General features: G+C 51.3%; 7 protein-coding genes across 7 annotated transcripts; 4 read left to right on the plus strand and 3 right to left on the minus strand.

Moving 5' to 3' along the window:
• Positions 1 to 1,113: 1,113 nt before the first annotated feature.
• Positions 1,114 to 2,370, plus strand: N7468_002537 (putative adenosine deaminase; the record flags this gene model as incomplete). Its single annotated transcript, XM_058471834.1, has 5 exons — positions 1,114 to 1,170; positions 1,245 to 1,387; positions 1,444 to 1,627; positions 1,689 to 2,048; positions 2,182 to 2,370. 5 exons carry the CDS (start codon positions 1,114 to 1,116, stop codon positions 2,368 to 2,370), a joined length of 933 nt encoding a protein of 310 aa, XP_058334975.1.
• A 705-nt stretch (positions 2,371 to 3,075) lies between these two features.
• Positions 3,076 to 5,766, plus strand: N7468_002538 (uncharacterized protein; the record flags this gene model as incomplete). The annotated part of the gene is made up of 1 exon (XM_058471835.1): positions 3,076 to 5,766. The coding sequence occupies one exon, from the start codon at positions 3,076 to 3,078 to the stop codon at positions 5,764 to 5,766; it is 2,691 nt and encodes an 896-aa protein (XP_058334976.1).
• Positions 5,767 to 6,319: 553 nt separating this feature from the next.
• Positions 6,320 to 7,459, plus strand: N7468_002539 (putative Coatomer subunit epsilon; the record flags this gene model as incomplete). The annotated part of the gene is made up of 5 exons (XM_058471836.1): positions 6,320 to 6,344; positions 6,400 to 6,778; positions 6,847 to 6,982; positions 7,043 to 7,281; positions 7,351 to 7,459. 5 exons carry the CDS (start codon positions 6,320 to 6,322, stop codon positions 7,457 to 7,459), a joined length of 888 nt encoding a protein of 295 aa, XP_058334977.1.
• A 348-nt stretch (positions 7,460 to 7,807) lies between these two features.
• N7468_002540 (putative 6-hexanolactone hydrolase) lies at positions 7,808 to 9,146 on the minus strand (the record flags this gene model as incomplete). Its single annotated transcript, XM_058471837.1, has 5 exons — positions 7,808 to 7,936; positions 8,036 to 8,464; positions 8,526 to 8,623; positions 8,733 to 8,878; positions 8,938 to 9,146. 5 exons carry the CDS (start codon positions 9,144 to 9,146, stop codon positions 7,808 to 7,810), a joined length of 1,011 nt encoding a protein of 336 aa, XP_058334978.1.
• Positions 9,147 to 9,894: 748 nt separating this feature from the next.
• pmi1 (mannose-6-phosphate isomerase pmi1) lies at positions 9,895 to 11,514 on the minus strand (the record flags this gene model as incomplete). The annotated part of the gene is made up of 5 exons (XM_058471838.1): positions 9,895 to 10,898; positions 10,955 to 11,192; positions 11,267 to 11,358; positions 11,412 to 11,432; positions 11,484 to 11,514. 5 exons carry the CDS (start codon positions 11,512 to 11,514, stop codon positions 9,895 to 9,897), a joined length of 1,386 nt encoding a protein of 461 aa, XP_058334979.1.
• Positions 11,515 to 12,428: 914 nt separating this feature from the next.
• On the plus strand, positions 12,429 to 13,596 carry N7468_002542 (SAGA-associated factor 29 family protein; the record flags this gene model as incomplete). The annotated part of the gene is made up of 3 exons (XM_058471839.1): positions 12,429 to 12,603; positions 12,729 to 13,239; positions 13,311 to 13,596. The coding sequence occupies 3 exons, from the start codon at positions 12,429 to 12,431 to the stop codon at positions 13,594 to 13,596; spliced, it is 972 nt and encodes a 323-aa protein (XP_058334980.1).
• Positions 13,597 to 13,794: 198 nt separating this feature from the next.
• N7468_002543 (uncharacterized protein) lies at positions 13,795 to 15,078 on the minus strand (the record flags this gene model as incomplete). Its single annotated transcript, XM_058471840.1, has 1 exon — positions 13,795 to 15,078. One exon carries the CDS (start codon positions 15,076 to 15,078, stop codon positions 13,795 to 13,797), a length of 1,284 nt encoding a protein of 427 aa, XP_058334981.1.
• Between the last annotated feature and the right edge of the window lie 659 nt (positions 15,079 to 15,737).

The raw sequence follows: 15,737 nt of genomic DNA on the forward strand, positions 1-15,737 counted from the left end.
ATATAATAATCTTCGTTTGTATACAATCTATCCATCCTTCTTCCTATACTCAATATCAACATATCAATCTTCGTCTAGTCTAACATATCCTATATAGTATTAATATACTCTTTAAACTAAGCCCGGTCCTCTTCAGATCTTTCTCTCTATACAATATCTTTAAATATATAAAAAAATTTGATATTATAGTCGTTTCCAGATCAGTTTAATAGGATTAAGATCAGGCGAGTATACCAGCCAATCTTCAACATACATCCCGTGCTCTTTAAACCAAATATGTATATCTTTCGCAATATAGATCTTTTTTTATCTTGCTAGAATATAATTCCAGATTGATAGCGATTGATGTTATGGGGGAGGTGTAGGAGAAAGAATAAAAATGTGGGTGGTTATTAGGGTGATGGTAATGGGGCCGAGTGCATACAGACTTTTGACCGGGTGGTGTATCTTCATTGCCGGCTCCTTCTTGAGACGTGGCGCGGCCTGCTTCTTAAGGCCTGCCCTTGGCAGCTCCCCTTTTCTCAAAGGACAATCCGAACCCGGCCGCTGGGTCCGTATGCTCCACCTTTCATGTTATAAGGCTGGGGGGATCAAGATCCAATTAATACGAAACCGAATATATCTATGGTCTTCGTATAGGGGGTTTGGCGACGACATGACAGACGCAGCTTGGAATTGATGGATTTGGTGTCTTACGGTATTGTAGCTTGCGTAATATCAGCTTCAAAATTACAAGACAGATCGTTCGCTCTTCTGCGAGGTTTTTTTGGTGTTCTGGAGGGGCCGCGGAGACTCCGATAGTTACCCTCGCTACCAGATCTTAGAAGTGGGAAGTGATTCACGCACTCGGCCGGTTCAGTACGGCGCAGACCCGTGGTTGCCGCAGCTCAAGACGGGGAGCTGCGTAGATCAGCAGACCACCTCAACCGTGTTTTCCAAGTTCAGACGACATAATTCTGATCAAGAGGACCTTATAATTATCGTTCTATATGGGTCGTGTAGAGGCTTGCGCCTGTGTTGAGAGCTCATCCTCTAGAGACTAGCCGAAAGCTACCCCTCTTTCCATCTGGCTCCCCTCAAAATTGGTAAAGTATCGCATACGAGCTTCGCGCCATGGGTCCATCGAAACCTGTAGACAGGGACTTTACAATTGCACTGCCCAAGGTAGAGGTACGCGAACTTCCATTCCTCCTCCAACCAGGCCGATGGCTAATGGGCAACCACCCCCCTTCCCCCACATGTAGCTGCACGCCCATCTCAACGGCAGCACCAGCCGCCAGTGTTTACACGAGCTATGGAAGCGCAAGAAATACATCAATCCCGATTGCTCAATCACGGATCCGCTGGTCATGATGCCTCCGGATAAAGTCGACTATACTCTCCAAACGTAGGACTCCGCTCCAGCCAGCGCCTCCCGATAACGAATCCCTAACCTTAGTATAGCTTCTTCCAAACATTCAGCACATTTATATACCAGCTCTGCGACAACCTGGAAAGTCTCGCATACGCCGCGAACAGCGTACTGGAAGACTTCTGCGCCGACGGAGTTCGCTACCTCGAGATTCGCACAATCCCCCGCGAATTCCATGGCAAGACACGAGCAGAGTACCTCTCCACCGTCTTAGATGTATTTTCCGCCTTCCAAGCCCGAAACGCAGAGATGTCCGTCTTCCTCATCGTTGCCCTAGACCGCGGCCACACGACAGCCGCGGAGGCAATGGATCTCAGTCCACCTCGCCATCGCCAACCGCGAGCGCGGGGTCGTCGGGGTCGACCTCTGCGGGGACCCGACAAAAGGCGATGTGACGATGTACCGCGACGCGTTTGCGCATGCAAAGGCTCACGGGCTTGGGCTGACGGTGCATTTTGCCGAGACACCTGTATCGGGAACGAGGCGTGAGTTGGATGCGTTGCTGGACTTTCGGCCGGATCGGTTGGGCCATGTGATTCATGTCCCTGAAGATATTAAAGAGGAGATCGTGCGGCTCAGGCTAGGGCTCGAGCTGTGCATGTCTTGTAATGTGCATGGACAATTGATTGAGGGGGGGGTTTGCAGACCATCATTTTGGATCGTGGAGGCTTTCGGATTGCCCCATTGCGCTGTGTGTAAGTGCTGCTGTTGCATATATCCTGCTGCGGGGCGGAACTGCCTTGAAAGATTGGGCTAAACCTAAGACTCAGACGGATGACGTGGGGTTTTTCTGTAGCCCCGTCTCAAATGAATACCTACTTGCCGCCCAGCATTTTGGCATCGACCGAGCCGGGTTGGTGAGGATTTGCGAAAAGTCGGTGGACATGATTTTCGGCGGTAACGATGAGAAAAACAGACTCCACAGGCTACTGACCGACTTCAAACGGTCGGATGCTTGAGATATTGGTACCGGGAATTGTTGTCTCACTTTAAAGTGCGCGAATGTGGTGGCGTTGGTATACTTGACTGAAAAGGGTTCCCGGCTCTGATCTGGCATCGAGATTACGAATATGCTCCAGGGCAGCCGACTTTCCAAAGTTGAAGAAAGTGGAGAAAGTCATTACTTTCTTAATAAAACAGCCGAACATAACTACATCTTTCCCGTCATTGATGACTCCAACCTGTCACCGCATTCTTGATGGGGTCATTATTTGCCAAAAACTAGTGATCTAAATATATACCAACACAGGATCGCATTTGAGCCTGAAGGCTGAATAGCTTGAGCGGGGCAGAAAAAAACGCATTTTGGCATGAATTGCATCATCGCGCGGATTAGCTAAGTCGTGGACCTTGTAAGAAATCCTCCAAGCCGACCAAAGCCAGGCAGCATCAAAAGTTCCTATGTTGCTCTTTTCCCTAATTCGGTGGCCGCCGTGGGGCTCAAGTTGCGATAGAGCCGATCTTAGATCCAGTTGGTGCCCGCCATTCCCATTTTGGAACATCGTCTGATTGCTTCAGCGAAAGAATAGCTCAATTAAATGATTCACCTGCCCGCTCTTATGATACTTAAGCAGGCTCGTATCCCAGCTTCAACTGCCCCAAGAGCATCAGTAGTTCCTAGGCTCAACCCTTGGAGCTCATCTCAATAACCTAACAAAGCTATCATGTCGTCTACCGGAGCTCTTCCTCAGACTTTAAAGTCTATCACGACTACCAAAATCCGCGAGTTATCCAAGCAGCGTGTTCTCTTCGACAGAAAGAAGAAGCAGATCGTGGCAGATGCCACTGCAGCCCAGGATCTTCGTGCAAAGGCTCGGATCCTGCTTGATGGCCTTTCCTCTTTGAAAGGGTATCCCAAGGATCCCCTCGACCAAGATGACATGGACCTGGACCTCCCTTCGTACTACCGCAATGAAGATGGCACGGGGCTCAACACCCATGGCATGGGCCAGCTATTCCAGGCCGACCACACCAACATTCGGCGATTTCTTCTTCAGGCCCGATATGACGCTTCAATATCCGACAACATGGTGCGCGAATGGATTTCAAAGTTAGAGAATGAACTGCAGTTCCTGGAGCTAAAACACGAGCATGCTTCCTTCTACACTAAGCTCGTGACGGAATGGCTCTCAAATTTGGACGAGTCGACATCATCTCCCGAGATTGCAGGAGCCAGCTTTGAGAAGGTTGGTCGGGTGGAGATGCATGAGCAGCGAGCAATCTGGGAAGAGCTTGTCTTCACTCCAGGAGATCATGTCGATAAGGATTCAATTCGTGCTTATCTCGACAACCTCTTCACCAAGTCGAAGCTCTCGCGCCAAGCCCTCGAGCTGCTCCGCGGCGACATGCATAAGCTTGGATCGGAGCTGGCTACTCAAGGAGAGTGGCTCGATGAGAAGTCGCTCGAGTGGGTCTCAGATGCTTTGATGAACTCGGACATGCTCAGCGACGAGAAAACAAACATTCTCAAGGAGTTCATGCGCAACAAAGAGGTTCACCAGGAGGTAGCAGACGTGCTCAACATGCGCCTAGCTTCCTTAGAGAGCTGGAACTGGGGAAATGATGGCATTCCAGTCGAAATGCGTCGGCAGTTAAATGGAAAGTACCGCGTATTCATGGATGCGGATCTCCTTGATAGCCTTATGCTACAATATCTGGGTACGACTTGGGCTGTGAAATTTCGAAGCACTGCTTCAAAGTTCTTTAGGTCTCTGGCTTGGACTCCGGTCCAAGAGGATATCCCTGAAGAATACCGGGAGAAGCGCAAATACTTTACTCAAGACACTGAGCCAGACCAGATCCAAGGTATAAACGGTGAGAGGACCTCCAGGTACCAGTCGGACTACTTCATGAGTCAATTGCCCGAAACGGTCATGGAGGGTTCTCGCAATTATGACGATGACTCGAAGTCAAAGAACGCTTTGGAGACAAAACACTCCCTCCTTCATCTTCTGATTACAGAGTCCATTATACAGAAGGAGCTGAGAGGGGAATTTACCGCCATTCGGTCTGACTATCAGTGGTTTAGCCCTGGTTTGTCTCATGCTACCATCTTGACAGTCCTGGGATATTTTGGTGTTCCTGAGGTGTGGCTCAACTTCTTCAAGGTGTTCCTGGAAGCACCCCTCAAGTTCGTCCAAGACGGACCCTCTGCTTCCACACGAGTCCGAAAACGCGGTGTGCCGATGAGCCACACACTGTCCGACTTTTTTGGAGAAGCGGTGTTGTTCTGTATGGACTATGCAGTTAACCAGGACACCCACGGCGGTATATTGTATCGACTCCATGACGATTTCTGGTTCTGGGGCACCGAAGAGACCTGCAACCGGGCATGGCTTGGGATGACCAGTTTTGCAAGTGTGATGGGCTTGCAGTTCAACATGGAAAAGACAGGGGCTGTACGGATGGGATCAGCAGCCCTGACGAAGAATACCATTCTGCCTCAGGGAGACATTCGTTGGGGCTTCTTGGTTCTTGACGCAGAGAAGGGGAGATTTATCATTGACCAGGCCCAAGTGGACCAGCATATTGAGGAGCTTGATCGGCAACTCTCGTCTTGCAGGAGTGTTTTCGCGTGGGTCCAGGCATGGAATGGCTACTTTGGACGCTTCTTCACCAACAACTTTGCTCGTCCCGCGATGTGCTTCGGCCGGGACCATATCGATATGGCCATCTCTACCCTCAGTCGGATCGAGAAGACTCTATTTTCCAAGACATCCGATGGGGCTTCTCAAGGAAAAGGCGGAGTTACGGATTACCTACGGAGTATCATGGTCGAGCGATTCGGTGTTCGGGACGTGCCAGAGGGATTCTTCTACTACCCCGTGGAGCTTGGCGGTCTTGGTCTTCTCAATCCATTTGTCCGTCTACTTGCCATGCGCGAGAACATCAAGCAAACTCCTCAGAAGCGACTGCACCGGGCCGTGGTGGCCGATGAAGAAGACTACCTACACACAAAGCAGGAATTTAAAAGCTCGAGGCACTCGACCTTGCCGTATGGCGAGAAAGCAACATCATCCATGACCCTGGAGGAGTTCATGATGTACCCCGAAACGTTCAGTTCGAATTGGCTTGAAGCCTATTTAGATCTAAGACATGTGCCCGAGGAATTGAGTGTCTCACCCACCGCGAGCTTCTCCAAGCACCAGAGCGGCCTCGAGTCTCGAAGATCGACCAAGGCCAGCCCGATTTCCTCCAGATGGGAGTTAATGACCCCGTACTGGCGCTGGGTTGCTGAGCTATATCATGAAGAGATGGTGCGTACGTATGGAAGTTTGGCTGCCGTGAACCGGGAGTTTATGCCACTGGGAGTTATCAAGACTTTGCAGCAGGATCGGTTCCGGTGGCAGGGCTGAGGATGGCATGGAAGGCATCGGAGTCGGGCTGTTTAAAAATTATACCCAAAATATATGGTACTTGATGCAGAAGAACTAGGTAGATCGCGGTCTTTCAATATGACTTAGAGAATAACGACTCGTTTCTAGTACCCTTACCCGGCCAGTATCCAGGAGAAGGGCTGTGCCAATGCTCTATGCCACTTTATGGCCAGATCCATCACTGCTAGTCTGAGACACGTACTAGGATCACCCAAGTACCAGAAATAAAAGGCGCACGGCGTCAAGACATGATGATCGTAGCAGTGCTATAAATTAGAGCCGCTTCCATTCTAACGAGTGACTGATAAGGGCCACGATACAAGCCGTGGATGAAAAAAATGAATGACTTTCTTCTAGAAAAAAAAAAAACTTCCCCCGGTACTAGTCGAGTAGATGAAAGGTGCTGCTGCCGCAGGAATGCGTACCAAAGGCGGTCGGTCTGGCCCACATGGCCCGCAATCGGAATAACCACCCAGCAACAACAGTTGAACCCTCCTTTATTTCCCCAATTAACCTCCTATCCACCGTTATCATGGATCCTTTCTCAGCAGAGGGTGGTATGTTCTATGCGAGCCCTATAATTGCCTCGCGCGAGCCGCTAACCCCTAACAGAGCTCCTCAACATCCACACGGCCTTCCACTCTGGCCAGTACCAAAGCGTGCTCGATTTCGAGACCGCCGCGCTGTCCCCCGAAAACCAACTCCCCGCTCGTGTCCTCAAGCTCCGTGCCCAGATCGCCCTTGGTCAGACATCCGAGGTGCTTGCTGCCGTTTCCAGCGAAGAGGATACCCCTGACCTGGCCGCCGTCAAAGCCCTGGCCCAGCTGGTTGCTGGGGACGCCGATGCTGCCGAGCAACTCGCCCAGGACCTGGCAGAGAACTACCCAGAGAATTCCTCTGTGCAATTCCTTGCTGGAACCGTCCTGCAGGCACAAGGACGCAGTGAGGAGGCGCTTGCCTTACTAGGCAAACACCAGGGTAGCCTTGAGGCGTGAGTGAACCCGCAGCGCATGCCATCTCGCAATTGATTACTGACCGTTGTCCCCGTTGCTGGTATAGAGTTGCGCTTATTGTTCAGATCCACCTCCAACAAAATCGCACCGACCTAGCCCTGAAGGAAGTCCAGGCCGCAAAGCGATGGGCTCAGGACTCGTTGCTGGTCAACATTGCCGAGTCCTGGGTGGGCCTAAGAGTCGTACGTTAACAGCAGTCGCGAATCCTCACTTGAGCTACCTGCTAACATTAGTTTCCACAGGGCGGTGAGAAGTACCAGTCCGCTTTCTACGTCTATGAGGAACTCGCCTCCGCCCCCAGCACCAGTGCGCCTCTCTCCATCGTCGGCCAGGCCGTCGCAGAACTCCACCTGGGCCGCCTCCCCGAGGCTGAAGCCGCTCTGTCCGCGGCGCTGGAGAAATATCCAGAAGACTCGGAGTTGATCGCCAACAGCATTGTTTTGAATGTTCTGGCTGGCAAGCCCAGTGCTGATCTAGAGTCGTATGTAGCCCCACCCGTTGTTCATCCCATCGATGGAAACTGTTGTATATTGACAGGTATATATTCTAGGAAACTACAACAGGTACAGCCCTCGCACGCCCTCCTCGCTGATATCCAGGAGAAGAGTGACTTCTTCGACACTGCGGCTGCCAAGTACGCACCCAAGGTCTCATCCTAGGGGTTCAAAACGTCCTTTTCTATTTGACGAAGCCTTGCTTTTTGTTCTTTGGAGCCAGGGTTGTTTGATATCCTGTTTATGAGTTGATACGACCTGCTTAGTGCCGACTGAAAACCAATGATACTCTATTTAGAACCGATCTTAGACTCTGCTCGCTCATATGGAAGATACCACTTTATGGTCTGAGTATGCCTTCCCCTTGATGAACAGATGGACTCATCATAAAATCATTTATTGCCATTCCAAGATTGCCCCTCAGAAACACCGAAATAAGCTATTAACTACACTTGCGTTACCATGCCTGCATATGCGTGCTCGGTAGACTAACCCGATATACCGGCTTCGCAATTATAGACGCGAACGAATCCACTGCCGCAAGTCCTTCCCCGTCTGCGTCTGCCGCCCCGCATCGACGTACAAATGCGCATCGTGCGACTCGTCATATCCCACAATGAACGTGGTATTCGGGAAAACAGACTAAGAAGATCAGCACTGCCACACACTCAGAATATCGAAGATGGACGCCCGATAAAGAAAAAGCAAAGAAAAGAAAAGGGGAGGGAAGAAAGAACATACCTTGATCTTCTCCGCTATATCCCGAATCGGCGAAAGCAATATCTCGTCCGATCCCGCAATAATCAACACACGCTCCGTCTTCGCATCCCTCCACCACTCCGCCGGCGCCCTGAGTGGCTCGCTCCAGGGATCCCCTTCCCGGCCCTCGAGATACATCTCCGCCCACCGCTTCAGGACATCGACCGGCACGCAGTCCTTGTACATGTTCTCCGTGAAGGAAGGCCAGTCGGTCCTGAAGCTGATCCATGGCGAGAAGCCGAAGACTCCCGCCAGCGGCTCCGAGAGGTCAATGGGCTCGATCTCCGGGTGGGGGTGGGAGAGATGCAGCAGGGTCGCGAGGGCGAGGTTGCCGCCTGCCGAATCACCACCGACAATGACGTTGGACGGCGAGCGGCCGGAGGCGAGGATGTAGCGCAGGGCGCCGGTGGCCTGGCGGAGTTGGGTCGGGTAGGTGGCGTAGGGGGGTTAGAGAGTAGCGGGGAATGAAGACGGCGATGTCGTGTTCGTTGGTGGACGTGTTTAGAGCGGCGAGGAGGTCGAGCCAGAATTCGAAGTGGAGGGGCATGGGGGCCATGGAGAAGCCGCCGCCTGTGGAAAGTTAGGGTTTGCTATAAGAGGGCCACATTTCTGTCGTTCATGGGGGCAATGCTGTGTGACGACGGGGGTGGCACTTAAGTTTTGAGGCGGAAGTGCGTACCGTGATAGTAGACGACTACGTTCTTAGCATCCTTGTTTCCAAGCCAGTAGCCTTCTGTATCGTGGGGGAGGGAGATGATTGATGGCTCGAGACCTCGCTTTTTCATGACGGAGCCATACGCCTCGGCAAAGGTGGGAGCTAGATACCTGGACTCAAGCGGGTTAGCTGTCGTACTCTATTGCTCCAGGATGCAGGGGTGTCCGACTTTTGCTGGCGATGAGAGATTCGGTCCACAAATGTCCGGATGGCCGCTGCTTGGACATGGTGCCGGTAGTATCTGGGGCTGGCTTTGCCCCGGAAGACTCCTGTGAGAGCAGCAAACAGTAAACTCAAGCCGGTGCTGACTTGGACCAAGGGAATGTCTGCTTTCTCGAAGAGCCCTAGTTCGGGGACATCCGTACGCTTTGCGGCCATAAGACCAATAAAACCTTTATTTGGTTTCTTTGATTTTCTCGTATTTCTCACTAGGAATTATAGAAAACACTTAAGACATAGGGACCAGGTGGCCCGGGGGTAACTAGGTAAAGACGAGCTCCCCCGCTTTCCACTAGAGACTCGGACCTGCCGATCATGACCTCGGTATCTGGGGTCCCCCACCTGCAAAGAAAATACGAATTGTGAAATGCCCAGGTGGGTAGAGTGCCGCTTTGAGATGCGGCCCAAACTCGGGGGCTTGAGTAGATACGAGCACAGCCATACCTCAAGGCTGTATGGATTTGTCGCCGGAAGATTGACCCTAATGCTAGTTTGAGCATATGGTTTAAAAAAAAGGCATTTCATGGTTTATATCTTTATATCCATTATTGCCTCATGTCTCGTAGCTGAGAAGGGTTACGAGGTAGAACAGTACAGGAACCGGAGTAGACAGCCGAGGCTTAGCTGTTGGCTATAATTGTCGCGGACTCAGACTAAGACTAATCAACAAAGCCGCAGCTGATCAACTCTAAATTGGTCTACATGGAGTAATTATTCGCATCCAATTTCACATTTATTTGTAGAGGCGGGAACCTCGCAAATTCTGTGCGTGGGACCCATCACGCATGACAAGCGCAAAAGACCGACAAACTCATCTGATCAAAAAAGCATCTTTGCATTCCCTTGATGCTCCGTCACAGATTGGCACGACTAGGCGCTATTGCATAACCAGATTAGAATTGATGCACTAATGGCCATTGACCATATCCTCCTTACCAGTCAGCTCGCAGAATGCTTTGTATGTCGTAAAGACATCGTCCTCGCCCTCCCCACTACCAGTGTTTTGGATGACACATTCCGCATCGGCTCCGATGAAGAAGACATAGCCCTCCTTGACCTCCTCTGTCTTGTGGCCGACGGTGATGCTACCGGAACCCCGGGTGCAGATCAAAATGCTGGGCCCGACAATACCGTCAAAGGTAGCCTTAGCTCCCGTTCGGTTCAGATCAGTCTTGACCACACTAAACTCCTCGATAGGAGGGTCGTAGAGCAAAGATGAAGATCCACTCGAATAAGCAGTTGCGTTCAACACTGTGAAGGGGTAGTCCTTGGGCCGAAGCTTTTGCTCTTCAATGGGGGCATAAGAGTAGGTCAGCATCTGAGTGAGAGTGCTGATATCCTTGAACTTGGGTGTGAAACCCGCCCGGACGACATTGTCTGACGAAGCCATGCATTCGATGATGTCGCCAGAAACATAAGCATGGATGTCGTCAGCCTTCAGGAACATAGCCTCGCCGGGTTCTAGAGTGATGAAGTTGAGGAAGAAGAACACAAACAGGCCAAGGTCGTGAGGGAACTGGCCATTCAGACGGGTAATGATCTCGGCTAACTGTCTGGGGTTAGCAGGGTTGGTCTCAACGTCGCCGGGCAGAGTCCCGAAGCTTGCGGGAGAGTTCTCTGCCAGAGCAACCAGCTCGTTTGAAGCTGCCTCGATGTTCTCAGGAGCTGATTCCATAAGAGAGGTGAAGATCGTGCGCAAGGCATCCTTGTTGCGCTGCATGACATCCTCATCCTCGGATTCTTCGTTTCCCTTGACAATCTGCTCGAAGTCATTCGCCGCCTGTTGTCCCACGAGTTTGCGAAGAGGCTCGATGGCTTGTAAGAAGTGGGTGATTTCCGCTAACGGACGGAATCCGCAAAGACCTTCGAATGGAGTGATAGCGATGGTCATTTCGGGCTTGTGGTTGTCGTCTGATATTGCATTGGTACTCGATCATGGCATTCCTAGGGAATTCGATAGTACGCACCAGGGTAGTTCCTCGGATCCCGTGCGTGCAGCTGCTCTGCTAGCTTCTTATTGGGGTGGGCCTGGATGCTGAGAGCTTTGCGAATGGACAGAACCTTGAAGAGGAATGGAAGTCGGCTGCCATAGCGTTCGCTCACTTCGGTGGAAAGCAAGGCCTGGTTGTCCTGGACCATGTCGAGGAGAGTACGCTGGGTCTCTACATCTTTTGAGGGCAGCGACGGGTGGGTTCCCATCCATAGCTGAGACAATATATTCCCGTTAGCCCGCACGTTTTCAAAAACAAGTTCCTGAAGTGAATGACACATTGTCATACCTCTGCATATGGCTTTTCAGCCTCGATCGTAAAGTCCGAGGCGGCAGTGGTGGCCGCATACCGTGCTGCAGCCGACTCTTGACCAACTTTACCTATGACGGAGTTCAGTGCGGGGCATTCAGTATGGGGGGTTGCACGGGCTCACCCCAGTCGTAGCTGTTGACGCCTAGAGAAAGTCAGAAACGCAAGCTCTAAAATACAGAGATTTGAGCCATACCGCATTGTAAACGAAGCAATGGGATCTGCATTGTGGAAGGTTTGTTCCAAGGAAGAGAGGGGCGGCTCCGTGGTTTTCTATTACGCAGAATCCCCACGTGCCAAGACTCTCGGTGAGGTCACTGAAACGACACCACAGATGGGCTCCGCTTAGATTTAATATGGATGCTTTATGGGTTCTTGATGGATTTTGCATGGAGTTTTAACCTCCGGATTCCAAGTGATCTGGGCGGATTCTGTACATTCTTGGCCGGAATTTGGAAGATGGCGACCGCAAGCGGAGCTGGTTACGAGCATTGGCTGTGGCCGCAAGGGGATTAACCTAGCAGGGTTCCCACCATCTATAGAATCCTCGGTCCACTGGCCTGGAAGATTGATCTCTCAAATAAGAACGGAAAAGACGAGGATTAGAAATAGATACAGCTTCCAAATGATCTGGTATGTCTGGTCCCATCTTATTGATCCCAAGTAATCTAATATCCTGTCGAGAGCCATTCCAACCTTATCTTGAAATTATCCACAGGGCGAACGGAGCCTTCATCGGGGCACCAGCTGAGGCCTTCGTAAACGTACCCAGCTCCTTCGTTCAGCTAGGGGATCCTCATGCATAAGCCGTAGCCGCTACATTTAGAGTATAGATCAGTAGGCGTTCAAATGTGCGGAGGGGGAATTGCAGGTTTACAGCAGCTCAAATGAGATTTTTCTGCGGCAGAATTCGCCAATCAAACAAACTACAATGCGGAAACTCCCTGACGACCGAGACCTTTGGTATCAGACATAATCAATAATACTCTGTCTTCTCGAACGCCTTCTAAATTTGGCGCCACGATAAACTTCACACCCGCGCGGTTACCCCGACCGCCTTGGCTTATCGGGAATCGTCCGATCCCCCCCAGTTCTGGAGCTCTCCGATCCCCCTGCAACTCCCGCATCCGAGGAATCCACCATGTCTCGAAACCGCCCTCGACCCCGTGACAATGGCCTCGGCAACAACGAGGAGATGGAGCTCTGGACGCGCATCTGCCAAGACATTCGCAAAGCCAAGGAGACGTTCGAGCAGCAGGCTTCCCTGTCCGTCAACATCAAGACACTGGTAGACAAGATCACTCGCGAAGGCAACAGTAAGACCGATCTTCCTTAGCATCGCGCCGTTGGCATGAAACATCGGCTCCTGTCAGAACCTGCCACTAGACACCCGGTCGCGCGTTGCATCGGTCAATCAATAACTAACCACCTGTTTGCACAGGGCCCAGTCTAGCAGACCACGACCAGCTTGACACGTGGCTGCGCCAGAGCCAGAAGCTCAGCGAAGATGAACGCTCGATCATGCAAGATGAACCATGCGATGTGATCAAGAACCTGGAGCTCCTTACCGCGCTCCGCAAAGCTTCCGAGGCCGAAGCCCCGCCAAACCGCTCAACCGCGCTTTCCAAGTCTCGCAAGAAGCGGTCTGACATGGAAATTTCCGCTATCGATTCGCCAGGTGCGCCGGGAGCGGATAAGGGCCGCTCCAAAGGTGCGATTCCTCGTAGCACGAGCGTCTCGAGTACCCAGGCGCGAGAGGGCCGGAATGATGGAATCACGGTGAAGGTCGAGGAGGGCTCTGAGAGTACCAAGGGCACTGTTGCGGAGCGGACTGGTCAACTTGTTGTGGGAGCACAGGTCGTTTTCAAGCATAACAAGAACAAACAGGGTGTGGAGGGTGAAGGGATACAGTGTATTATCAAGAGTATCTCGGGAGATGGCCATAAGAAACGGTACACAATTCCGCTTCTTCCGTTTTTTTTTTTTGATCTGACCACCATCGGCTGATTCATTCATTATATAGCTGGTACGATGTCCAAGACCCAGAGCCGAACGAAAATGGTGAACAGGGGGCCGTTTACAAAACCACTGCCGCATCTTTGATTCCAATCCCTCAGATGACTGGGTCTCTGCCTTCTTTTACAGTCGGTAAACAGGTCTTAGCAAGATATCCCGATACCACGACGTTCTACCGCGCCGAGGTGATGGGATCCAAAAAAGATGTCTACCGCCTGAAGTTCGAAGGCGAAGAAGATGACAAAGAGATGGAAGTTGACCGGCGCTATGTTCTGGATATTCCGAACAAATAGTATGACTGATGAGAGGATTCTATGATTGATGAAAATACTATTTAGCAAGGCGCTATTCGGAGTTTGGCAGGGCTCTAGCCTCTGGTAGGAAATGAAATGTCTTTTCTCCGTGTATTTTATCCTCGTGCACTGTCATCTTACATCCTCAAATTGACAGCTCCAGCTTGGGTTTGCCCTTTTACGTATTGATGCTCTGGCTCATTTGTTGAAATCTCGAAATTTAAGTTCATGGTGCAGCCGCTTTCTCCACTCATGATCATTCAAAATCGAATGCACACGAGCTTCTAGCCACTCTGTGTTCCCCCAGAAGCCCCAGGAAGCCTGGAATCGACACCAGTCAGCTAGCGCCGTCTCCCAATGAAACTTGAATGTCTCCCATTCATAGAAAGCTGGCTCCCTCCCCCTGAGAAGCCGCGTCTGATATCGCTTTAGCAGCCGAGCCTCAGGTTCGCACATTTCCAACTGGTCAGGCAACGGCTCAGGATGGTCGGTCAATAGCTCCAGTGGAACTGAGCAGGTAAACAGTTTGGCCAAGTCGCACACCCCAAGACCTAAACCGACATATTGGAAGTCGAAGAACGCGACCTTATTCCCTTCAGTCGACGTGAAGAGGTTTTCTGACTTCACATCACCATGAATATACGATTCTACCAACCTCGATTCTCCCCACGGTGTTAAGAAAGAGGCGATCTCATCAGCCACCGGCGCCTGTGAATCCGGGGTCAAGGGACTGCCGAATGCAAACGACCATTCCGAGTTGTCCGCCTGCAAAGATGCGAACTCTGTCCTTCGAGTCGCAAGGTAAGTATAGCCTCCGTTGAGCCACAAGCTACTCCCTGGGGTTTTCTCCGGATCCTGTCTCCTGAGATACTCTTCGATTGGGGGCAAGACGTATGGATCCAAGCCGTTCTGTAGTAGATTCAGATCCCATGAGCGGCGGTGAAATGACGCCAGCCATTCCAATGCCCCGTGTACTTGCGTATGGTTCAACACACCTCGTTTTTCGCCTGCGATTGGATATTTCGGGCGAAGATCAACCATTATAGTTGCCGTCAGACCCTCCAGTTCTGCTTCGCCTTCCTTGCCTTTCATGTTCCGAGTTGATGAAAGGCATTTGGCAACGGCGATATCGTCACCCAAGAGCGGGACTACTTCAGTGTAGAAATACTGCTCAACCTCATAGCTGAGTATTTTGCGTAGATGTCCCTCATTTTGCGTGGGGTTGTCGTGATCGAGTTTTTGTTTGGGGGGGGAAATGAGCTTTAGGATGAGAGGATAAGTAGACCCCACAGCTCCAGTATCGACTCCGCAAAGCTGCGATAGATGCTCCGCTGCCTCGGCGGTCGTGGCACGCACCGTGAGGCCGCATATCTTCCCGTATCCTGCCCAGAGGGTCTGCAGAGTGGTGATTGAGACGAGTTCGAGGGAATTCCATGACAGCATGAGACTGGCCACGTGTCTGGGGTCATTGGCGAGAGCCATCATACGAACTTGGTGCCAGCGTTTCCAGTGCTATACAGTCAATGTGATCGGCTGTCGGTGGCCACAACATGGCTATCTGCCATCCCACGATCCACGCCCGATATTGAAAATGTTATGTAAGCATTTCTAGATCGCCCGGGCAAGCCTCTAGGCCTCAAAAACGTCAAAAGGCTCGAATGCATCTATTTCTTGCTAACTAGGAAGTTTTTGATACTACTCGTATGCACGCCTCGTCGGGCCCAGTAGCTGGGGCATCCCCTGGTCTTGCGATTTTAAAGAAAACTGTTTCAGCATAACATACTTAGCATCTGGTCCTGGGATCATCTCATCGATGCGAATCCGTGTCAGCAGAAAGAACGTAAAAAGATGTCAGAAGCAAGTTTTACTGTTGCCGCCTCAATCTTCAATGTACTTTCGACTTTGCAATCGCTATCGGCATTCTATCAGGGTTCTCGTATTCTTCCCGCGAATTCTCGCGCACGTGGAAGGAGCTGCTCGTAGTCCTCCACTGACAAGCCTTCGGATTCCGTGCGTGACTCACGACGCTAGGCGCTATCCTCCGGCGCAGTCAATCGGACGCAAAGTACTTTTACTCTTCTCATGATACAACTAATCTAACCTATGAAGTGGTGGAACCATGGGCCGACTGTGATAAGGTT

Source organism: Penicillium chermesinum, assembly GCF_028974085.1.
Source record: "Penicillium chermesinum strain IBT 19713 chromosome Unknown utg000002l:1.0-5270490.0:1.0-5274688.0, whole genome shotgun sequence".
In the NCBI taxonomy this organism is placed as follows: domain Eukaryota; kingdom Fungi; phylum Ascomycota; class Eurotiomycetes; order Eurotiales; family Aspergillaceae; genus Penicillium; species Penicillium chermesinum.